This window comes from Nannobrachium achirus, assembly GCF_963921795.1.
Source record: "Nannobrachium achirus genome assembly, chromosome: 15".
NCBI classification, from domain to species: Eukaryota; Metazoa; Chordata; class Actinopteri; order Myctophiformes; family Myctophidae; genus Nannobrachium; species Nannobrachium achirus.
The window spans coordinates 11410693-11436978 of NC_137822.1; the positions used below are offsets into that span (position 1 = coordinate 11410693).

A 26286-nucleotide genomic window follows, 5' to 3' on the forward strand; every position below is an offset into this window, starting at 1 on the left:
GCATGCTCCCATCGGCAGTGACCCCATGAGGAGGACGCGGAGCTACCAGAGTAGAGGACAACAACAAGCAACCAACTCACAACTAACATAATGATACAGCTAGAGCGATGTAACAACGATAACCACTCTCAACCATACGAAACAACGCAAAGAAAGAAACCAAAATGATGCAAATTAAAAATCCTGAAAATTTTCAAAAATGCATGTCGAGTGAAAGCTTTGAACAAGCTTTGCCGCAGAGGTGGTCGGGAGTGAGCGAGTGTGACATTTTTTTCTTTCTTTCTGCAGTTCACAGGGGGGATTATGGATGTTTGTACGGGGTGGGGGATTTGTGGTGGCAACTGCATGCTAGCTCAGGGGAGGAGAGACCCTTCCTCTCTAATCTGTACAGTATGTATGTGTGGAAGGGATACACTGTGTGCGCAGCGTAAATGTATAATAGAAATATATATAAGACATGGGTGGGTGGGAGAGTGAGAGAGATCGCTGGAGATGTATGAGGTATTTTGAGTTAGAGAAAATGGACACATGGACACCTTGTCTACTGAAGAAGCCTTAAGCATAATTTATACTTGGTTGCGCGCCAGCATCGTGCAGCAAAAATAGCCGATCTATAAGACCACAACGCACCAGGCTGTGATGCACTGTGAGCTTGTAGATCAGCCATTTCTGGGGCGCGACGCTGGCGTGCAATTAAGCATGAATCAAGCGTTACCTGATATGTGAAGATAACTGAGCCAAAAGTGAATCTTATAACAAATACACAACGTACAGTGAAGAAAGAGAAAGGAAACAGTATGATGAACTCATGACATAATACATTCAGTACCCGAAGCAATTAAAGCTTAAATGAACCCGAAGAAACTCCTAGCCTTAAACATGCTTTTTATCAGTGTCTGTTATGTTTACCTTTAAAGAGTGCAATTGAAAATAAATATGTAAATGCGCACATACATTCTTGTATGCCTAGGATGGACTTGAATTTAAATACTGAACTTAAATGAGGTGCTACTGTTTGCAATCCCATGCCTTTATCATCATGAGCCCAGCAGCATTTGCTCAATAAATGTCATAATGAAGTTAAAAGTTATGGTCTTGTGTCATTTCTATTACATTTAGTTGGCAATTTGTAATTGTGAGATATTTAAATATATGTACCGGTATCTGCTTTCTCAAATATAACAGAATTGACTATCCAGTTGGTTTGAGGTTCAGATACAGCATTATATATCACATTGTCAAGCTCTTGTAAAGGCTCAAATCAGTTTACACTGAACTTATTCACTGTTTTGACACAAATCTGTAGATTTTCATAGATGGTATTTTTTTAACACAATATATTTGACAATTAATAGTTTGGAAACACACTAAAGTTACAGACTTAAGAGGGGCATTAGTGTGTGCGCCACTCAGGCCTTAATCATAATTGAGGTGCCAAGAGTTGGAACCCATCTCATGACAAGTCTCATGTCACACTTATCACTGCCGAGCCCCGCCCTTACCTTTCTCTTAAAGTCATTTTTAAAGTAACTTTAAAGATTACCATATATACCCAATTATACTTTGCTGTTTGTCAACTATCAAAAATAGCTGATCTACGGTACAAGCTCACTGCTGTTATCGCTGAACATTCGCTTATTTTTACCACACATTCACCTACTGTATGACAGTGGTTCTCAACCTGTGGGTCTGGACCCCCAGATGTCACCAAATTGTCAAATAATATAAGAAAGAGTCAAACATTTTGAAACTAGCTGATCTAGAAGCTTATACAGTAGATCGGCTATTTCCACAATATTTATCTCTGCAACCAAGTCAAACTAAATGAAATGCCTCAACTCCCCAGTTCAAATATTATCAATTTGGGGGGTCGCTGCCTGAAAATGTTGAGAACCAATCACCAGATGTCCAGATTCAGGAGGTATGGGTTCATATGGTTAAAAAACTGTTGATCAGTTTTGTCAGGTCTCATGTACCCTTGGCGTCCCACTGAGATTTTCTCATCTTTTTATCAAAGCAGCAGATTATAAAATAAACTTCTGCTCAATTAAGCCAAAAAATTTAGCTAAACTTAATAACTTGTATCTGTCCGTGATCTACTGATGTAAAAACTGTTATCATTTAATCACTTAATGACTTAATATCGTATATAATATGTTTTGTGCCATAAATCATTTTTGACGTGTCCAATAAAATGGATAATTAAAGAAGAAATACAATATCAAGTCCTATCAAACCCCAGCCATGTAGAGAGGCCTATTATTCCTTTTTATAAAGTGCTGTGACAAGCACACAATTACCGTGTGTGTGCGTGCGTGCATGCATGTTTTTATAGAACTGGAAGGAAAGCCCCCTCGCAGTGAAAAACTTCCTATTTCATGTTCCATTTGAACCACCCAAAGCAGTTTGGAACGGGCAGACTTTTACTTCCAAATTTTCCACAGCAGTCTGAACAACTTTATTGATTGAATACTTTATTAGTCAGAAATGTAAACAACATGTAGTACAGTAAGATATTAAAGGTAAAAGGATAAGTCTGGGGACTGCATTAACATGTCATCAACAAATACAAACAATGTACAAAAGACAGACAATTACATTTTCCTCGCCTTGTGGTCTCCTGGTAGATATTTTTTCTTTGAAAGAAACGAGTGTTACACATCCTTAAATGGGTGGTGTCTGTCAGGGCGTTCCACATTTTTGGGCAGAGTGGTAGAATGAATTTTCCAATGTTTGTTCTAAATGTGGGTGGTACCTGATCATCCGTGGTGTCCTTCCCTTTGGAGAAGTAGGAGTTTAACAGGTAAGTGCATTGTCCCTTTGACTATTTTAAATACCAATCCCATTGATATTTGCTTAACCCAATAAGACCTGAGGCTGATTCTAAAAACACCTTCTAAAACCTATCCTATACGTTTTCTGAAAACCTGCAAATTATTATTAAAATAGCAACAATAGCAACAATTAGGTTCCTGCGCCGATGAATGTATTTGCTCCTTCTGCTCCCGGATTGAAAGGTGTAACTCCCAGAACAAACTAATTAGGGTCAATTATGGTCTTCCTCCTCGGGCCCACCTTAACGAAGCGTGGGGTGGCTCAAAGTAGCTGACAGAGTACAGCATCTTGCGTACAACATACTAGATACACTACACCTCCAAGATACCCATGTACCTGACAAACTACTTCCTAAAGGTCAAGGATGTTCACGATCACAACACCAGAGGCAGCTCCACTAATCATCATCAACATAGATTTAACACTAAACAAGGCTCTAATTCGTTCTCCTGCTATACCATCACAATGTGGAACGCCCTTCCGCAAGCTTTAAAGGAGAGCAAATCCCTAGCCTCCTTCACAATTGGTATGAAAAGTCACCTTCAGGCGGCTGCTACTCGTGACTTGTAAATAGACTAAGCCCCCACACTCCCACCCCCCTTTTTCTGCATTTGTATTTGATGTTGTGCTTTTTCTGCTTTTTAAATTGATGTTTATCCTAGATAAAGTACTATGTTCTATCCGTCTGTCTTTCAATGTTATATGAGATACATAAAGTGTGGTTCCTGTGGAAATAAGCCGTAGAGCTTTCTAGGATCTCCTTTTAGTTGACCTTGTACCAGTGATTTGTGCTATCATGAAACTGTACTTTTTTCTATTGCAAACTTCTAATACATTCTTCAATCAATCAATCAATCAATCAATCAATCAAACTCCAGCTAGAGTCTTGAGAGCACTTTTGTTGAGGAATCCTGCCCACAAATATTGTTCTTTGACACACTTTTGCTTACTTTTGATGCCACGGCACTCACTCACAGACCTCACCCCCTGAAATAAGCACTCCCTATTTCATTCACTACATGTTGCCTAATTTGAGCTAGTTATGCTATACAGATGTATGTTGTAACTTGTTACATGTTCACATACTGTATGTTATGTTATTTAGATCTATATATGCATTTCTTGTCCACATTACACTGATAAGAACCTAGATGCAAGCGCAGGTCGGTACCAAATGATCCAATGAAACCAGCGCTCCCCAAAACAACAGGTTTGGGGATTGTTGGGAATTGATTTCATGATACACTCACCTGTGCATTTAGTCTCAATGTTTGTAAACAAGAAATGGGTGTACAGTACAGTTGAATAGCTTGTTGTTTAGACAGATGCTATTTGTTGACATACATATAGGATTCATGCCATGTTCTCCAATCTTGTATTTTCTAAATCAATCTGCATAACTGTCTGCTAAATGTCAACATTTCTAATTGTAATTGTAACATGCATCAGTTTGTGTTTTTTATGTGTATTGGAAAGACAACATACCTTATCCATCCAACCTATAACCTATCTAAATGTCATTATGTCACGTTAAAACATAATACCACAACACAATGTTTATAAATAAAATTGTAAAATTATATAAATAAAATGTTGCAAATATGTGAATATTTATGGTGTGTGTGTGTGTGTGTGTGTGTGTGTGTGTGTGTGTAAAATAATATGTACAGTATGATCTATCTATTAGTACTAGAATCAAACATACAAATAATTTAAATTAATAACTGTGTGGTTCAATGTCAGATGTCAGGAGCTTAATCGATGCCGAATAGTTTGTCCCTTTGTGGAAACATTCTTGTGTTACAATATACAGTATGGGCTGGTTGATGTGGTTGTTAGAACTGAGAGTGCGTGTACATTTGAAAAGGTGGTATAAATAATATATTCTGAGCAAAATATTCTGACATGGTTGAATAGCAGTTTAATAAATCATTTACATTTGAAGAAAACTCTATGTCACAGTTATATATCATTGAGCAATATCTTTATTTGACCACACACACAATTTTCAATATCAGAGGATCACTTACACAGTACATCAGGAATTGTGCTACCAGACCCTTTTCTTGACTACTGAGTATCCAGCAACTGATTGATTTTATGCAGTAAATCACCTTACTGGATGTTTTCTTTGTGTGCACCATGTTAACATTTAGCTTTATGCTTAATTTATGCTCCATCATACGCCGGTGTTGCGCACCAAATAAATCACAATTCATGAGCTATTGTGGACTTATAAATTGCCTATTTTTGGTGAGTGACAGCTTTGTACGATAAAGTATAAATCATGCTTTAGGAGGATTATGTTATTGCTTCTAAGTCTGTATCAAGCTGAGTTGTGTAATTTGACAGTCTTTGGATTAATGGCTGATGTGATTTAAGGCTGTTTTATACTCATAAGACAAGACGACAATAATGATATATTAAAACATGTCATTTCTGTCGGCCGACATATAGAAATCCTCGCTGTTAATTTATCCCTTACATTCTCTCTCAGAGTCAAATTAACACTGAGGATTTTACTGTGTAATTAGCCTTCACTTCTTAGCCTTTGCTTTCTCTGGCTCATCTTTCTTAGGTTCTGCAGGCTTGTCGCTCTTGGCCTCAGGTTTAGCTGCCTTTGCCTCTTCTTTGGAATCGGCTTTTTCATCCTTCTTCTCCTCCTTGTCGTCCTTCTTTTTGTCAGCTTTCGTCGCGTCGGCCTTGTCACTCTTTTGGTCGTCGGCTTTGTCTGCTTTCTTTTCTACCACCGCCTCCTCTTTTTTCTCTTCACTCTTTCCTTCCTCCTCCTTGTCATCGGACTCTTCCTTCTTTGCATCTTCGGCTTTGTCATCCTTGTCATCGGATCCCTCTTTCTCCTCTGCCTCCGCCTCTGCCTGGTCCTTGGCGTCCGGCTCTCCTCCGTCACCCTCGTCTCCTTTCTCTCCCTCTGCTTCAGCTGTTTCTGTAGTCTCGTCCCCACCTTAAATATGTGTTAAAGAGAAACATATGGATTGTATTCATTTGAAATACCAGGGACAATACACACAGACTGTAAGTGATGTATCGTTTGACTAAAACAAAAATATTAATGAAATAATGTAAAGAAGATAATTTATCAGCTTGTATTCCATTAAAAGATTTGACTGCTTATTTATTTAGTCACTTCCAATTTCACTTGTATATCCTGTCTTGATTGGATGAAATCTGTAAATGTATTTACAGATTTCCAGTAAATGTATTTTCTGTTTACTAAAGTGCTGGAGAGATGGGTAGACCCCCGTTACTGAACAAACTCTAGCAATGATTACAACCAGAATTTAGAGCTATTTAACAAAAGCAAAACCATGCTAACAGAACAGATAATTAAACCTCATTCATTTATTCATTCATTCATTCATTCATTCATTCATTCATAGACACATTTATCTATTTATACATTAACACATTATTTGTCAAGGGAGAATTATCAGGTATCATTCATTATATCTGACAATTCTTCCCTGACAAATAGGCCTAAAGCACATAGTCAGGGAAAAGAAAAAGTGCAGTCGTGCACTAACCTTCTTCTCCTTTAGCGTCCTCGTCCTTCTCCTCGTCTCCCCCTGCTTTCTCCTCTCCTTCTTCCTCCTCTCCCTTCTCTTCTGTTTCCTCTGCGGCTTCCTCCTCCTTCTCTTCCTCTTCCTCCTTCTCTTCCTCTTCCTCCTTCGCCTCCTCTTCCTCCTTCACCACCTCTTCCTCCTCCTTCTCCTCCTCTTCCTCCTTTGCCTCCTCCTCTTCTTCCTCCTCCTCTTCGGGTGCGGAGGCCTCTGCCTGCGGGGCCTGCCTTGCAGAGATGTAGTCGTCACCGCTGGCAAAGCTGGAGCTGAGGAGGCGTGTTGATGTCATCATGTAGGGGGCGCTAGAGCTGAAGCTTGAGAAGACGGGGCGGTAGGAGGGCGTGGCCGACAGGGTGTGGCCGTACATAGAAGACATAGAAGACATTCCTCCTCCCACACTGAAGCGACACTCCTCTCCTTCCAGGAGCTTCCTGTAAAAAAGACATGGAAATACAATTTTAGCATTTGTTTTCTTCCGTGGACAGTTCAAATGAAGTTTATATTTATATTAATATATCAATTTTATAATAAAATAATCATATCAAATCACTGTCAGAAGTGGCATATGCGAGACATTTAGCTAAATTGTCCAGGTGAATTCATACACTGTCAAGGTTTGTTTTCCCTTAGCATTTACAAACATAGCCAAAAATAAAATTGTTTGACTGTTACCTGTATGCAGCAATCTCAATGTCCAAGGCCATCTTTACATTGAGAAGGTCCTGGTATTCCTTCATATACCGGGCCATTTCCTGCTTGGTGCCTCTAAGCTCATTCTCCAGCTCTCCAATGGTATCCTACAGCACATTCACATGTCATTCATAAATAAAGTGTCGGTACTTTACTAGATTCATTGTTAAATGCAATGGGGAATTAATCCCATATTGGAAGTGTTACATCAACAGCATATATAATATCCTGCAATACCACTGCTGACCTGCATGTTGGAAATGTCATCATTCTGCTTGTCTTCCATTTCATGCAGCTGTTTTTCCAGGGACTCGTTGAGGCCTCTGCCGGCGTCAATCTCCAGCAGGCGGGACTGTAGCTGGCGCCGCAACTCTCCCGATTCGTCTTTGGAGCTCCTGACGGCGTCGGTGTGCTGGGCCACGGTCTCCGTCAGGGTGCCCACCTTCCCTCTGAACCAGTCCTCAGCAGACTGCATGTTTCTGGTGGCCACCCTCTCATACTGAGAGCGGATCTCCCTCAGGGCGCCGGAGAGGTCTGGCGTCGCGGCCTCCGACTCCACCTGCACCTGCACTCCCAGCTGGGCCTGCGCCTGGAGCTCGGCCACCTCGCCCTCTTGGATCCTCTTGAGGAAGGCCAGCTCCTCCAGCAGGCTCTCCACCCTCTTCTCCAGCTCGGCCCTGCCCAGGACGGCCTGGTCGGAGGCACTGCGAGCGTCCATCAGCCTCCCCTCAGCGTCCTCCCGGCCCAGCACCTCTTCCTCGTAGCGGGCCTGTAGGGCGCTCAGGGTCTGCTCCAGGCGCTCCCTCTGGCCCAGGGCCGCCTGCTGCTCTGCCCTGGCCTCGTCCACGGCCTGCCTGAGGGCCCGGGCCTCCTGCTCGTAGAGTGCCCGCAGGCGGGACGGCTCGTTGTGCCTCTGCCTCAGCAGCAGCAGCTCTGCCTCCAGGGCCCGGTTCTGCTGCTCCAGCTCGTGCACGCGCTCGATGAAGCCGGCGAAGCGGTCGTTGAGGTCCTGCAGCTGCACGCGCTCCTGGGTGCGCACGGTGCGGAAGTCGGAGCTGATCTGGGCCGCCTGGCTGAGCTCCAGCTCCAGGGTGGAGGCGGAGGGGCCCCCCCGGGAGGGGGAGTGCAGCAGCCGGCTGGGAGAGGAGTACTGCAGCCGGGACGAGGAGTACGGGGCGGCATGGGAGCTGTAGACGGAGTGTGACCTCCCCCTGGTCACCACCGGCCGGGGAGCGGGCTCCGCGTACCAGCGGCGGTACGAGGAGCCGGAGTAGAAGGGGTCATAGCCGAGGCTACTCATGGCTGTGGGCTCGGAGGGCGGGCTGCTCTCCTTCTGCTCGGTGTGTGTGCGTGTGTGTGCTTATGTGCGTGTGTGTGGGCCTGAGGATGTGTGTGGGTGTGTGTGCGTGTGTGGAGGGGGTGTGTGTCTGTGGAGGTGTGTGAAGGGGGAAGGTTTAAGCCTGGACTGCCTTGCTGCTGCAGAGCCTCTGGCTTTTATAGCAGGATGGGGAGCTCTGACGCACGCGCTTTATCCAAACTCTGACAACGCAGAATCGATAGGCTTACACTGCAAGAGAGAGAGAGAGAGAGAGAGCGAGAGAGAGAGAGAGAGAGAGAGAGAGAGAGAGAGAGAGAGCGAGAGAGAGAGAGAAGGATGGCCGTGGGAGGGGTGCACACTCACTGCACAGAGGAACAGCCGAGGAAAGGCAGAGATTGTTGTTCAAATAGAAGTCTGTCATATCTTATTAAGTGCATCTAAAAGTTGACGGCAGGGAAATTAAACAAAAGCACACATTTTAATCTGAGATCTGAACCGTGACCTCGAACACATGAGGGTTTGAGGTACATGTGTGTTGCTCGAGCGCGCATGCGTGGGTGGGTGTGTGTGTGGGTGGGTGCATTTTAAACGGATTATATTATTCAAGCCCTGTCATCCTCCCTGCAGAAAATGCAGGACATAAACATTCACCTAAACTGTATGCATGTGTGTGCATACATAATACTGAACTCAGCTTAACCGTGACACAGCATCCCCCCTGTGGCAAAGTGGAATATTACACCTATGACCTCAAAGTCCTGCAATGATAAATGTACATAAACAAAAAGCAAGCTGGTCACATGTCAGAAGGGCTAATGTCCAAATATCAATACATACCGATGTATACAATATATACATACCAAAATGGAGACAGATTGTAGAATAGAGTGACAGATGGACAGACATGATGTAAATACAGATAGATAAATAGACAGAACAATATATGTTTAAAAACTAGGAAATAGACCCAAAACTTTGAATTTAATTTTATACATGTTTTCCTCATTTCAATATTGTGTAACCTCTGTGACCTGGGTCACATAAGCATACGATGTACATTATGTTGTCAGGATGTCAACTATATTTCAATGTTGTTATGTTTTGTTGTTTCCTGTTATTGCTTTGCATGTAATAATTGGACAAATACCAATTATGTTTGTTGTTAATTATTGCCAGTCATTGTTATAAACACTTGAAATATGAATAGTGAAAATAGCTGATCTACAAGCTCACTGTGAGCTTAGATCGTCCATTTTCACTATTCTTGAACAAAATGAAAATGATCTATATACCTATATGACATGCTCAAAACACCAGGTTGAAAGTGTTATTGATGAGACAGTTTTGTAATGAAAGTTTCTGTGCTTCTGAACACACACACATATATAGGTGCACCAAGTATACTATTGCCACTGCCCAGCCTTGCTGGGTGTGCTGCATGCTGTAACTCTGGTCCATAGAATTGTTCTATTGACAATTGGAACAGTGGAGTAACTAAAACTATTTTCTTTTCTGGCCAAAAAGTGTATTTTACACAGAATCTTGGAGTCTTTCCACCAAGGAGAGTAGGCATGCAAAACATTAAAGCAATCTTTGTTTGGTGAGTAACACAAGTGTATTCTTTATTTTTTACTATTAAAAGTCGAGAGACTGCGCTACCAGTGATATGAATCAAATGCTCGAAGAGTCACCTATGGACCAGAGCTACATGCTATACTTTTTCAGGCTGTGACTCCCCAAAGTAATCATATCTGAACAGGGGACCCCCACCCTGATAAGCACTAACTGAATATTGTGAAAATAACAGATCTACTGAACACAGCTATTTTCAAAATGTTTGCCTATTTCTTATATTATTTGACCATTTGGACAATGTGTGACCAGTTTTATAATATAGTTTGTTGAACCTTGAATCATTAATGGTCTTTTTTCCTAGGTATATTAAATAGGTCTTAAAAGTCCTTAAATTGACACTGTCATCTGGCCCTGGGAACCCCCAAAAGGTACTTAACAGTACACCATTGATATAGCCAGTTCCATGCAACTTTAAAGAGCAACTGAAAACACAATTAGACAATATTGTAACCTGCCAATCAATCAATGAAATCCTGGCACTGCTGTCTGACTCTGCCTGGGTCCACCTTAGCTCTGGTCCATAGTGTTAGTGGAGTGAGCTAGCCTAGTGAGTGGAGTGAGTGGAGTGAGCCCCAAGGTAGGCTAGTCGTCTGTTATGAGAGTTCACAGAAATTCTACCCTAAATTAAAAGGTCCTTTGTAACTTTGCATCATTGAGCCTGCTTTGTGTCTCTCTGTGAGGTGTCTGCGTGCGTGTGTGTGCGTGCGTGCGAGCATGCATGCATGCATGCGTGCGTGTGTATGTGTAGCCCTGAGCCCAGGTACAGCATACTACTGTGAAGAGCACAGTGCAATTCAATCAACTCTTGCACTCTTCTCTGAGTCATTCCCATTGGCTCAACCCACTGAGGAGAAAATGGATCGGGACAGACATAATGTTAAGGAAGCAATAACAGTAGGATACATAGGTTACTGTATGAGATTGAACTGCCGACCTTTCCTGTTGAAATATGTATCTAATTTAACCTATTCTGAGAAACGCGTTTGTGTTTTGTTTTTGAAAGGGCCTTGCATCTGACGTAAACAGATCAAATTGAAAGAACACATTTGGAATGAGTGATGAGTACTAAATTATTAATGGACATGCAATTTTTAATTAACATTGTGTGCAAATCAATATAGCATTAATTATGAGAAACCCATTTCCACAGTTCGGTTAAGGTCGGGTTATAGTAATAACATACGTTTTTGGTATTTATTCATTTGTTTTTATTTTGTTATATTTGTGTCTCTTTCTTGGTCAAAAAAGGAAAAAAGAAAATCCTAGATGTTTGTGCACTGTCATGATGTCCTGTTAATTCATGAACGAGAAGCAGTCTTCTCCTCTTTCCTCTGCAGTACAGACACCATGGCAGGTCAATTACATTTGGATGCTGACGTGCACTTCTTCCTAAGTGTGTGTGTGTGTGTGTGTGTGTGTGTGTGTGTGTGTGTGTGTGTGTGTGTGTGTGTGTGTGTGTGTGTGTGTGTGTGTGTGTGTGAGAGAGTGAGTGAGTGAGTGCACTCACTCACTCACTCACTCACTCACTCACTCACTCACTCACTCACTCACTCACTCATGAGTGAGTGAGTGAGTGAGTGAGTGACAGAGAGAGAGAGAGAGAGAAAGAGAGAGAGAGAGATTATTATGTATGTACAGCACCATGCACTTCCCCAATAAGGTAAAGCATTATGAAAAGCTGTGGTGCCTTGCGGTAACATTTCTTTAACTTTGTGTGCGCGCACACGCTTGGGCTATGTAGTTTAATATTTTATGTTTCATCACACATTTTCTCCTAAAGCATTATGGAACTGTATTGCAGTGCTTTGCGCTTATTTGTGCACGTGTGTGTGCAAACTGTGCATGCACGCACGCTCGCTCGCACATTAAGTGACTGTATTTTGCTAATGCTGCAAAGCCTCCCATGTTTGGGGACAGTCCAGTACTCTTAACAGTCTACCCCAAAGGACGCAGGCAGGCAGTGAGAACTGGGACTGTGCTGCAGGCTGAGTCATCCTGTACTGTTGTGCTCACACAAATCCCCTGGGTACTCATCTCTGGACCCTAATGGCGGACTGGTAATCTGGAGCACCACGGCAGTTCCCAGTGGGCCGGTGAAACCAGACTGGTGCAGAGAGAGAGAGAGAGAGAGAAGCATGCTGCTGGCATCTCTTATCAAGGCTGGATCAAAGAATCCTTTGAAGGAGAACTTGGCCACTGATGACAAACCACACCACCACTCTGGGGCATACTTGTCTTTCACAGTGCAGAACTATCAAAGGCAAACTAAAACCCTGGTCTTCTTTTATTACAATAGAATAAGATCTGTGGACTCTATTTTGATTGTCTTAAGTACCAGCTCTTATGTCTTGGGCCTGTCCATACTGTCTCCGATCACCAAACTTTTTGCCGTTGAGTTCCCACTTTCTGACGTGCAGCGTTCGGGGTAATACTGTCAAACAAACCATAATTATGCCACCTACGGTATAGATGTGTTGTAGCAACAGCTACTGTATGTCAAATAAACCATAGGCTAACACCTGCATCTAGGCCTACCTAAACAAATTCCCATCATTTTGATCCATAACACACACACACACACACACACACACACACACACACACACACACACACACACACACACACACACACACACACACACACACACACACACACACACACACACACACACAAATCTATTATTTTCACTTTGCTTTATACATCGGGTAGACAGATACACAGTAACATTCTCAGCTTTGGTTTATCAATGTGTAACTCAGAGAGTGTACAGATGGAACCATATAAATCCATTTGGACCAAACAACTTTATTCCCTAAGCAATTTCAAGCTGAAATGTGCTAAGATATATGCATTTATTGCACATCCTTAGAAACATTATCTAAAACATTCAGATCAGCACCACTGACTACACTTTTTCACAAAAGAAAGGGTCACCAGTGTTCAAAGGAAAATGTCTTCACAATACAGACACCTTTTTTTCTAACCTCAAGTCGCAAGTTACTATGAAAAGCTCCACCGGCTGTCTGTCTGTCTGTCTGTCTGTCTGTCCGTCCGTCTGTCTGTATGTCTGTCCGTCACGTCACACTTTTGCCCCTACTCTTATCTCTGCCACCGTTGCCCCTATCCATGCCAAAGTTTGCACACACACTCCTTGGATGGCAAATCACAACCTCCGCCCCTGATTTCTCACATGGCCCTCTTCTAGCGCCACCATCAGGCCGATTTTTGGACACTGCTCCTACAGATTTTGGCCTAAAATCACGCAAAGTGGTACACGGTATCTCTAAAGCCATGTCATCAACATGGATATGTCCCATTTCCCATATTCCCTCCTGATTGGCTATGATTGCCTTCTAAAGTTTGTGTATGCGACCTGACGGTCACTTATCTCCCGATTAGGGAGTATTACTGGTCGTCAGTTATATTTTGCAGAGAATATAAAAAAATAAAGCAGCAAAATTGCCTCATAGATCCTCCTCTGGCTAGCACAGTTTCCAGGCTTCTGCTGGGTGCTCCAGAACAATGACCTCAAACAGGTCCAGACAGTGAGAAGCTTTGGGGTCAAGGATGAAGGGTGTGAGTCTGTGATGATACAGATTCTATTCTCTCAGTTAAATTAACATTGATTTTACAATATACTGTAAATTGGGATCCTAGAGATAAAATGCCATTAAATGGGGGTATGTAACCTAATGCATGTTAAACTGGGGGCCCTTGAAATTAAAATGGTTGAAGCTGTAAAAATCTTGTCAATGGGGGTCCTTGAAACATGAAAAGTTTGAGAATCACAGCTATAGGCTACAGTAGGTACAGACAGAAGGTAGGTTGAACTGTTTATGAAATAGATCAGTTACAGATAACATAGTGCATAATAGATTCACGTGCAGGTGAGATATCATATTAAGCAGTATTATATAGTGTACAGGGTAGGGCCCTTGCAGTGTCACCCACAGATCCTGTGTGGCAGCCTTGGGTTGTCAGGACATGCCTACAGTATAGGCCTACCATAACCACAATATTACATTAAGACTGGTATATACAGATGCTTCTGTCACAAAGGTTTGTGTGATGTGTCAATCAACAACTTCATTTAAGTGTCAATGCATCACATTGTTTCTGTCACGCACATTGTTTCTGCCAAAGCGTAAATAAGGCGCAAATTGCCTAGGTTACATTTAGCCCACATATGATCTTAAAGGGGGCTTCAGAGTGTCCTGTATCCTGTCTGAGTTCTCACTCCTGATAACATTGGTGCTGGGACAGACTCCGAACTAGGGCATTCACCAAATATACGAATATTCGAATATTCGAATATCAAAGTCACTATTCGAAGTTTTTCACCGAAGTCGAATATTCGCTTATTTTTATTTTTTTATTGTTTTATCTTTAAAACATATATAGTTTATAAAGCTTGGCTAGATAGGAAGTCATAAGAATGATTTGTCAATGCCCATGGTGGATGAATTTGTTAATGCTCTATACCAGGGCTTCTCAAACCTTTTAAGGCTGTGACCCCCAAAATAAACATATTTGAACTGGGGACCCCCACCCTGACAAGCACTTGGAAGTGTAGGTATTACATTTAATGTGACTCGGTTCCGCAGATAAATATTGTGAAAATAGCAGATCTACATGCTCACAACGCCTCGCAACACACTTAATATCTTGCTTACTTAATATTTGGCCAGTCGAATATTCGACTATTCGAATACTTTGAAGTCGAATAATTCGGATACTAAAAATCACTATTCGTGAATGCCCTACTCCGAACAAACACTCAATAATTATGATCGCAATATATAGAGTTTAGAACAGTTACACCAGTAGTTTGAACCATTTATTTGTTTCAACATCTAGTTTAAACGTCTTTGTCGTTTGAACAGACTGTTCAGTTTCTCAGATACTCAAATTTACCACTGTCTAATGTAGTTGAAGAAAAAAAATCTGTTATTTCTGTTGCCCCAGTTGCACATTCTAATGAGATATAATCAGACAGAGCCACTGGCTGCTGTTTTCAGTCACTCTTGTGATCTGAGACCGCAAATCCCTGTTGTTTTTAAATCAGGGCACCTACTGTACCTCCCCTTTTCTGCTGCTAGCTCAGTTTATCTAATTATATGACAAATATTTAGGGGATGCCATGCTTGATTTAATTTTTCTCTGAAAATAAAATAAATAAAACTATCTACTGTTAGTTACTAAATTATATCATGTCTAGCACTCACTATTCAATGGTAACAACAACACCATCTTATGGACAGATACTGTATATCATATCAATATAACATTCTCCTAATGATCAGTTATTTGAACAAATTCTTATTTTCTATTCTCATAGATTAACAACATTTTTTAATGCTCTTAATGTTTTGTGAAACACACTTTTGTATATCTGCATTTGAATAGCCTTGTTGTTCAAAAATGTGCTATAAAAATCAACTTGCCTTACATGCTTTGACTATAATGTTGACTGTGGTCCTTGAGCTGCAGCATTATTACATCACAATTATCTACATTAACCACAATCGGTGCTAATGATACTAATATACATTGACTTGAGTACTGTAATTAAGTACTGTATATCTGCTCTTTACTTGAATTTTTTTGTTTGGAGATTACTTTATATACTTTGCCAGAGAGACAAAAAGAAGGCAGCCACTGGAAACCATTCCCAAAAGGTGTAAAGTTTATTTACCATTGTAAATAAACATTACACCTTTTGGGAATGGTACCAAAACATCCTCGCAATAAAATAAATGAATGGGAACTGATCAAAGCAAATTACAATCAAATAATGAAAACTCAATCAGGATAAACACATGCTGCAGATCCACGTGACTGCAATACATATAGATTATCACCTGGTAAATTGTCCTTTCCCAAGTGTTTCCACTCGAGGAGGCCTGAAGTAGGCCCACGGTTTGTTACTGTGGTCAAAAGAGATTGGCCGGAGTATCATTTTTTCATCACGTACCCACTAGAGCCCTGACATTTGCTCATTTCAGCAAACACCTTATTTACACGTTGAGGTCACTCGAAGTGATGGCACTTTTATTTAGTTTGTGCTTATTGATCAGATTGGGCTTAATTATTATCAACCCCAGAGCCCCGGACATATCATATATCCTTTATTACTCCGCTCAGTTGGTTGCCCTGCCTGGACAATCATTTGATTATGACAAAGCGAACCCACATGTTTATGACACAGTAACAAAGATAAGAGGACATTCTGTAGCATTTGATCAACACAGCTACCATGGTGGCTGTGTTTGATACAGTATGTTGAGTTCCTTTCACAGTGACGTGACTCACGGTGACAGTTCATGTGGTGTCACCTTCTGCACTGATTGGGCTGCTACTGACATATCAGCACGTTTCAGTTATCATCCTGAGGGGTTATTAAATATCACCCTCTCCATCCTTCTATCACACCCATCGATCATAGGATAATGAATGCTTCAGCTCCTGACAGTAGATGATTTCTGACCTGCTTAATCACAACTCTCAGATCACCTGGCACAGTGGCACTTGGTAAATGGACAAGCAATAATTGCTTACATATGCAGATGCCTATTATGTGTCTGTAAATATGCCCGTTTTTGTTTTGTTATGATTATTTAAATAGTTTACATTGTATGAAATGTGCTATATTTTACATTTACTTCACTTGACTAGTACAAATACCAAACTAGAAGACTCCCTCGGAACACCCATCTAACTATTTTTATTTTATTTGAACTATATAAATGAATGAATAAATGAATGAATGCAGACCAAGATTTCTTGTTGCACCATTTCCAGTCCGTGCTTCTCTGCAGTGCAATAGCATAATCCCTAATGCCTCGTATGGACATAAGTTGCGGGCGGGTTGGCATTATGCCTGGAGTGCCATTAATATTGAATTTAAGGACTATTGTATTTCTCTTTTCGTCAATATACGAATCATAATGTAAAGTCTCTGACATTTATACCTTAAACTCTGTTTTGGGACGGTAAGTCACTTTTCACGCTTGATCAGCAGTTGCACTTCAGTTCAGTTCCCAGGATTAAAGCTGATGGTAGAGTCGAGTTCAATACATTGTTGCATCTATAACAGGGCTTTAAAAGTTGTCCACATCAGCTCACTCTCACTGTATGTGTGGATAGAACAGACTCAGGTGCTGCAGGGGTAACGGACCTGCCCACCACTGCATATAATACTGTCTCAAATCCACTGCGGTGCATCCAGTTTTGGATGAGCATCTACAGTACACAAACACAACCGGCCGTGTTTGGGTGAGGTTATAGCTGGGAGGGGAAGGTGATTTGATTGATTTTATCAGATTTCTGCAAATAGGCTTTGCCACTTAATCATCATTTAGACAAGGGATTCACCAGCAGCACACTATCACATTACACTACCAGTAAGACTCCCTAATCGGGAGATAAGCCACCGTCACGTCGCATACACAAACTTTAGAAGGCCTTCATAGCCAATCAGGAGGGAATATGGGAAAAATGGGACAGATCCATGTTGATGACATGACTTCAGAGATATACTGCGTACCGCTTTGCGTGATTAAAAAATCTGCCTGATGGTGGTGCTAGAAGAGGGCCACGTGAGAAATCAGGGGCTGAGGTTGTGATTTGCCAGTGTGTGTGCAAAATTTGGCATCGATAGGGCCAACCGTGCCAGAGATAAGAGTAGGGGCAATAGTGTGATGTGGCGTGACGGACAGACGGACGGAGGGACTGACGGACAGCCAGTGGAGCTTTTCATAGTAACTTGCGACCTGACAGTCGCATTTATTATCGGGTAGGACACCTACTGGTTGACAATGTCAATAAAGTAATTTGAAGCAGAAGGCACACTGGACTGGACACTAGATGCACCGCCATCTTTAATGTAGTGTTTCATCATTTCAATTAAAATCTGATTTCTAGTTTGGCCAGGTCAGACTATTGGCTCAGCAATTTCTAGCTATCAAGTAAATGCTGTACAAATGCTTATAAATATTCCTTATTTCTCTTCATTACTACTATATTACTAATACATTACTGCTATCTCACTATTGTCATTATAATAGTAATATTGGATTAGTAGTCTCAATAATATGGAAATGCACTTTTGGGAATTTTGGCAACTGGAGTCGCTCATTGCAAGGAAACATTTGTTTAGAATAATTATACAAATGTTTAGTCCTGTCCTATCCTGTCCCTCTGCAGCCAACTCTGATCTTTACACTTTTATTCCACAAGCTCTCACTTTAAAAGTCATGTTGCTATTTTGGCTCAATCCATGACCTCTGCCCTTCCCGGCCAGGACACAGGACACCAGAGGTGTGATCCCATTGGCTAAGCCTGGATGTCCATCAGAGGATAATGGCTCCTCACTGGAGGAAACTGGCAGGGGCCCGTCCGGTGGGCAGAGTCACATTCTAGGCCACTATAAAAAGAATGTGGTATGTGGGCTCAGTGTGTGTGCACCACAAAGGCTGTGCCTCTCTCTGTTTGGTTCAGGGTCAAAACACAAGCTGTGAAACATGGCAGCCGCCCACCGTCTTGTTATCGTCCGCCACGGCGAGAGCGAGTGGAACCAGTACAACCGCTTCTGCGGCTGGTTTGACGCCGACCTCAGCGAGAAGGGCCTGGAGGAGGCCAAGCGCGGCGCCCTGGCCATCAAGGAGGCCGGCATGAAGTTTGATGTGTGCTACACCTCCGTGCTGAAGCGCGCCGTGAAGACCCTCTGGACCATCCTGGAGGGCACGGACCAGATGTGGCTGCCAGTGCACCGCACCTGGCGCCTGAACGAGCGCCACTACGGCGGCCTGACCGGCCTCAACAAGGCCGAGACCGCCGAGAAGCACGGCGAGGAGCAGGTCAAGATCTGGCGTCGCTCCTTCGACATCCCCCCTCCCCCCATGGAGAAGGAACACAACTACCACAAGATCATCAGCGAGGTAAGTTAAGCACTTGAAAATCTTCGAAAATACATTTAAAAAAATAGCTGATCTACAAGCTTGCACACCTGCTATTTAGAAAGGTTTTTCAATTTCCGTACAATGAAATGCTCAAAAAAGGGACACCAAGTACAAGACATCTAGACTTAATTAGTGTGCGTGTGATCGTGTGATTCACAAGATTAGATCAAGTGCAGGCCCTACCGGACCTAAATGTCTGAACGTTGACAGGATGAAGAATTACTTGTCCGATGGCGATTAATTGTTCATTATATAACAACCCATGTTCCAAGAACTGAAAAGAAACAACACTATTATGCAAAAACTAATTTGGAACTTTAATAAAAGATCCAGTCCAGTTAGCCATCTCATTCATCACAATTAAATGCCACACATACCACCATTTGCACGCTGGCCCTTTGAAATAATTTCGTCTGCAGCTGTCGCTGTATTGCGGTATCATCTGACAATCCAGCACTGTTCTCTGTGCCCACTAGTCAAGGCGTTACAAGGACCTGAAGGCTGGTGAACTGCCCACCTGTGAGTCACTGAAGGACACCATTGCCCGCGCTCTGCCATTCTGGAATGATGTCATCGCACCACAGATCAAGGCTGGAAAGAACGTCATCATCGCTGCCCATGGCAACAGTCTCCGTGGCATCGTCAAGCACTTGGAGGGTGAGCAGTGAGCACCACTATAAAGTAGAATGCAGATGTAGAGGAGTAGAGGAGATTGAAAAGTAGAAGGAAGTTACTATATGAACGGGATTGAGGACATCCTAGGCAGGGAATAGATTGACAGACCTTTTGTTGATCCCAAGGGAAATTCAGCAGCAGTGAGCATGAAACGGGTAAGGGAAGATAACAACTACAGCAGCATAACACTTAAAAATAGGATAATATAAAAGACAATATTAAAGACGACTTGACATCCAGCATGGCCCTCCGTGCCTGACCAGCTCTGTTAGTAGGTATGTATGTAGGGTTATTATGCAAGAATGCATTCTTGCAATAAAGGGGAATCCAAGTTTAAAGGTCAAAGATGTCATGTTTCAAGAGGCCCGTCCCTGTCCTGACTGTCCCGTGCTCCAGCAAAGTTCAGATGCAGTAACGACAGACACACACACACACACACACACACACACGCACACGCACACGCACACACACACACACACACACACACACACACACACACACACACACACACACACACACACAGATAAGCACACACCTCCCTAGTTTACACAGAATCTAAAAATAACATGGGGACTTGTCCAGAGCTCACAGACAGTGGAAAAGGCCATGACCTTGGCTCCTGTTTCAGGCATGACCTTTCTGCAGAAAGGTTGCACATTTTCATATTATGGGTAAAAGGAGTGATGCAGGCAGAGGCTAGAAGCCACAGGCAAATGTCTGTACTGTATATGCCTGAGTGTACTGATGTAACCACAGTCCATTTGGTTACATTTGTACACTCTCAGAGTTACAAAAGAATAAATGAACACAGATGTTACTGTGCATATAGTTTAAGGGGAGCTCTAAAAACAACTCATCCCTCAAAAGAGGAATAATAACAGTCAGTGATTAATAATGATGTGTGACAGGCTCAATTGTAGGACAGACTTAGACCACGTGACCACACACTGCTTGCCATGTCTTTGGTGTAATTTGGTAGCAAGCCAATGAAACAAGTAACACAAAAAGTCAGATACAGGACCTGTTGTGACAGAGACAGTCTCTGCCTGGGATTATCCTGTGTGCATTCGTCCTGATGCACAACAGGTGTCTAGTCACACCTGAGTCCAATTAGTTTGACTCTGGCAGGCATCCAGCCATTCCACAGCCTGTAAATCCATTTTCATTTCAAATCCTGTTTTCATTCTGTGTCCTTGGTTGACACACAACCAGCTGTATGTACAATGTGTATTAATTCTAACCAGAGCTTTGTTTCTGCCTGCTTGTCTGGTCTGTCCAGGTATGTCTGATGCAGCCATCATGGAGCTGAACCTGCCCACAGGAATCCCCATCGTGTATGAGCTGGACGCAGACCTGAAGCCCATTAAGCCCATGGCTTTCCTGGGCGACGAGGAGACAGTAAAGAAGGCAATGGAGGCAGTGGCTGCCCAGGGCAAAGCAAAGAAGTAAAGAAAAGAAAACCATAGAGACTATCTCCCACTTCCCTGGACACCTCCATCTTGCCAGTCCTATCCATCTCCCTACACAGCAAAATCCGGAGTGTTGTTTTAACAATGAGAGAACAAAAATGTATCCGGAAGGGGACATTTTTGGACCCTCTACACTGGAAACATAAGGACCCAAAAGGGTTCAAGTTTACACTCCCTTGAGTTAAACTAACACTCTGGTTTATGTGGTGTACACAACCCTCACCAGCAGTCCATTCCATCCTGGGTCATTGTGGATGACAAAAGGCCGTCTGCAGCTGCTCACTGTAGCTAGCTAGCCTCCTGTTTTGATGAAATGACAGAGTAACACTATTCCATGATGTGGGATAAAATGAATGACCTGTCAGGTCAAACAGATGCCCTAGCACTACCTCTCATTCACCTAAACCCAAACACTCACTGTGCCCTGATTTGAGGACGCCATCACTCTGATACAAACAATAAAGAAACCACTTTTTTTGTCTATTACTGTTTGCTGGGGTCTTTTCTTCTTTTTTTCCACATTCTCCTCTACCCTTACTGTAATTGCACATAGTTGTCTTTCTGTGGCTTAAATTGTAAAGTCATCCTTATCTCTTTATTCTATTATACCCTTTATCTTATCTGTTCAGCACAGCGCAAATCCTAAAAGTATTAGATACAAAGCAAACGGATTATCTTCACTGTAGCATAGACAAAATATAACTATATCAAGAGCAGTGGTTTTCAAAATAGTCCGGGGAGTGGGGACACCCAGGGGTCATTGAGGGTGGTACTTGAAATAATGACATTATTAAAAAGAATATGTTTATCTCAACGTTATCAAAACATTAATATATGACATTAAGACAATTTAATTTAAAACCAAAACAAACTTTCCTAACACCGAACTGAAATTGCAGTCCATAGGGCGCCCGCTGGCCTACTGGTCCAGGCGCATACCACATAGGCATTGCCACATACATAGGCATGGATGCCTGGCGGCATCGCCGGTTTGATTCCCGATCCGGACGACCTTTGCCGCATGTCACTCCCCATCTCTCCCCCCATTTCCTATCAAATGCATAAAAGCCCAAAAAACTAATCTAAAAAAAAAGAAGAAAAAAAATGCAGTCCATATTCTAATGAAAATAGATTAGGGACTCCATGATATGAAAAGGTTTGAAAACCCCTAGTGCTAGAGTATCTTCAATAGTACTGTCTGGGTATCACAGTTAAGACAGACAGACAGGCTTTGGTCAGCCTGCTTTCTCAGTAGTGGGGAAGTGTAATTCAATACCCACAAAGAATAGAATTTCCGAAGCTTTGCAGTGTTTAAAATCAGCCTCAGGCTTTGGGTAAAGTCTTTTATTATATTTGTTATACTGAATCCTTTATCTCACGCTGATGGACTGCTATGTATTGTGATGTTTTTTGTGTGTATTTGTTTTGTGGTCGTTTTTTTGTCTACCTGTCCTGTGACAACAATCAGTTGCTAGCTTAGAGCAGAGGGATGCTGCGTCATCACGTCAAGATATAGGCAGACAGAGACAGAAACAAGGTGAGTGAATGAGAGAGGAGAGAGAGGTCAGTGGGTTTGTCATGGCACTGTTCCTGTGGTGCAGTGTAGAAAGCCATGGTGACGCTAGAGGGTGCAGAGGAGGCCTGACTGTCCGTCCACTGCCCTCCAGGACAGACAAGGGGCGCTGTGTGTATTATATGGCACAGGGCCAAGTCTATGCTTAGCAGCTGCTGTACAGCGGTGGAAAAAGTAATCTTTTTTTTTTACTTAGTAAATGTATTAATTAAGGCAATGTAGAAACTCTGTTACAAGTAGAAGTCCGGAATTCTAAATGTAATTGAGTAAAAGCACACAACGTACTTAAAAGTACTCATTATGCAGAATGTCCCATTTCAAGTTTTCAAATGTATAAAAGATCTGCAAGTAGATCGGCTGAAAAGTATATAGGGTTGAAGTGGTTAATGTATGTTTTGTAATAACACTCAGTCTACAAAGTAACTAGTAACTAAAGTGTAGTGGAGTAAAAGTACAATATTTTCATCCGAGATGTAGTAGTGTAGAAGTAAAAGTAGGCCTACTGGAAATACTCAAGTAAAGTACAAATACCTCAAAATGGATACACAAAATCCTCAGTGTTATTCTAACTGAGAGTGTACAAATGTAACCTGTGCTGTGTGTTACATTTTGTACAATCTCTTGAGTTACAAAGGGATTTGTGTATATTTTACTGTTGATGTGCACTGCAAGATATTAATTTGTTTCAACTCAGGGAGAGGGGAAACTTGACCTTACACTCAAGGTTTTGCTGTGTAATTCCCTTTGATGGGACGCGCTGCTTGGGATAGAATCACATTACCCATTCTGTTACTATTCTGAGCAGTTTTGTCAGTACATAATTGTATCAAATGGACATTCACAATGATTGGTTGCATGATTGAACACTAACAGCATCAACAGACAGGAAAAAAAAAGACGATAGAAAGATCTTGATATCAGTAATGGAAATTGAAGGTTAATCCTTTGTGCTTTGATACAGGTTTTCATTTAAGCAGAAGCTAGCTATGTCTATATACTATATCAGGGGTCTTCAACAGGGGGTCCAGGACCCCTAGGGGGTCCCCAGAGTTACTACAGGGGGTCCTCCAAATCTTTGAGTAATAGAAACTTTTTTCTCCTTTTTTATATTAACCACTTGAATCCTAGCGTCCATATTCTGAGAACCTTAGCTGAAAATAGCCGATCTACAAGCTCACAACACCTCGCAAGTGGTTAAATATTTTAAAACACACATTGACATGAATCCAAAATACACTGAGGATTGTGCTGCCAAACAATAAAACTATATGGAATCTATGAACAGGTTGTGGGGGTCCCCGCTCCATCTCTCTCAACTAAGGGGTCCTTTGCCTGAAAACATTGGAGACCCCTGTACTGTACTATATTATATAGAATTAAACACGTAAACCTACATAATAGTCCTACACTTTTTGACCAGGGTCCCCCATGGGCTCCATACTTGGTCCCCTCCTTTCTTGGTGTGGTTAAAAACCAATCGCTAAAACCTCTATTAGGCTACAGAGTTGCCAGTCCCCCTTAGCCTATTTGTTACAATGACAAATGACATGCTCACATGCTTTGCTTTCTTTTATTTTCAACATTGGAAATCACATCACAGTGTACAAGCAAGGCCTGAAGCCTGATTTATATTCCGGTTGGAGCACCAAAAATAGCAGATCAAGCTCACAACTGAGCTTGTAAATTGGCTATATTTTGTCATGCAACATCATTGGACGATGGAGATAACATAGCTGGATTCACAAAAGACTAGTGACATCATCTCTTGTAGAACTGCACTGTAGAAAACTTGTATGAATTTATAACATGTTTTCAAAGCCGGAATGCAAAAGATAATCTGAATGTGACTGTGTACTACGTGTAGTACCCTATTAGTTTTCACAGCACAGCATTTCCACAAGTCTGTCAGTGTTTGCTTTGTTCATCATCACAGCTGCTCAATTTCACAATTAAATAACACACGCCTTTTTCTAAGATCCAACATATTAAACTCAAATTAAAATAATGAAATATACAATAATGCACACATTTGGCATGTATTATAGTTATAACTAAGTAGCCAACAAATATTAAAGGTGGGAAGAAATGTACTCCTCCTGTACATAATTTAAGAGACAAGTCAGATACAGAAATACAATTCACTGTAACAAGTCAAAGCAACACAAAAGGTAATAATAAGTCACTATGTGGATAATGAATATTCAACTGACATTCAAGTTTGTTTGTTTTACATTTGGTGTGCAAGGTTAGCCTGGCATTATTACCAGGCCAGAGCAAATTTTAGTCTGGCAGATTCATGCACTAGCAGGCTCCCAGGCTAGTGCACACTCTGTTTTGAGAAAGAGAAAAACAGGAACTAGAGTGTCAGGGTTTCAGCGCCATCTTCTGGTCAATAATTGACATTGTCACAGTGTACCCAGGTGTAAAAATCACATACTGGAGCTTCCCAAGATGACAGTTGCGATATCAGATAATTGCTCAAGTTATATAATATTATATAATTCAATAATTTGAGACAGATGGAGAGACCCCTGTTAGTGAATAAACTATAGCAATCGTTGCTATTGGAATATAGAGATATAAAAGATATCACTTACAGACACCACCATTCTCCAATGATAATAAATAAAGTGATAACTGATGACCCAGTATCACACCCACAAAGATAATATTGTGGGGGGGGGGGGGGGGGGGGGGGAGAATTTACTATTTGTTTTAGAAAAGAAAATCATATATTATGTTGCTGCTTTACTTAATAATTTAAATAGTCAACCATTTGGCATCCAAAGCTTTTTTTCCTTTGAACTTTAATTAGTTAATGGCCAAATCTACTGATGGGCTGCTTACCACGTACAGTAATATAGTGGCACTCTAATCCAGTGGTTCTCAAACATTCTTGGCTCAGGGCACCCCTGTAAATAACTTTTTCATCCACAGCACCCCTAAATTACATTGTTACTTTACAGCACCTTACATTCATGTCAAATATGTAAATCCTTCCCCCTGACTAAGATATAGTATGTCACAAGGAAAACCTGAGAGAGTATCCTAGTACAGATTTTGGCAAAGAGACTTGGTGTATTGTAGGCTGAAAAACATTGCACCAAGTACAGTGCAACTCAGGTCTGTTTTATTAAGTACTTATGTGGTTAAACTGAAGCGATATTGGTGAATTCTAAATATTCTGAGGCACCCCTGGACTTGCGCCACGGCACCCTAGGGTGCCTCGGCACCCACTTTGAGAAACGCTGCTCTATTCTCCAAGCTGTTTCTTTGCCTGCTAAAGTTGCATGATGACAAACATCTCCGCAATTGCTAACAGTTGCACAATGGCATTGTGCGGCGCCGGTGGAAATAGGCGAATGTGGATGAAACGCGGTGTGACAGGGTGCTATTTTCGCCACGATGCCATCGTGCGTCTAAGTATGAGCTGTTTTTAAAAAAAGGCATGCAGTACTATATGTTTCATTATTAGAAGTTTTGTGCTGGATGATTTTGGCACAGCAGGCCCAAAGTGTTGGGTTGTAGTTACCTCTGTTTGAGGTTGGTGGGT

General features: G+C 41.9%; 2 protein-coding genes across 2 annotated transcripts; one reads left to right on the forward strand and one right to left on the reverse strand.

Annotated features, from left to right (window-relative positions):
- Nucleotides 1-5372: 5372 nt before the first annotated feature.
- On the reverse strand, nt 5373-8403 carry LOC308299608 (neurofilament light polypeptide-like; the record flags this gene model as incomplete). The annotated part of the gene is made up of 4 exons (XM_080743403.1): nt 5373-5797; nt 6378-6844; nt 7086-7210; nt 7351-8403. 4 exons carry the CDS (start codon nt 8401-8403, stop codon nt 5373-5375), a joined length of 2070 nt encoding a protein of 689 aa, XP_080599529.1.
- A 10175-nt stretch (nt 8404-18578) lies between these two features.
- pgam2 (phosphoglycerate mutase 2 (muscle)) lies at nt 18579-21140 on the forward strand (the record flags this gene model as incomplete). Its single annotated transcript, XM_080743198.1, has 3 exons — nt 18579-18995; nt 19493-19673; nt 20971-21140. The coding sequence occupies 3 exons, from the start codon at nt 18579-18581 to the stop codon at nt 21138-21140; spliced, it is 768 nt and encodes a 255-aa protein (XP_080599324.1).
- Nucleotides 21141-26286: the final 5146 nt, after the last annotated feature.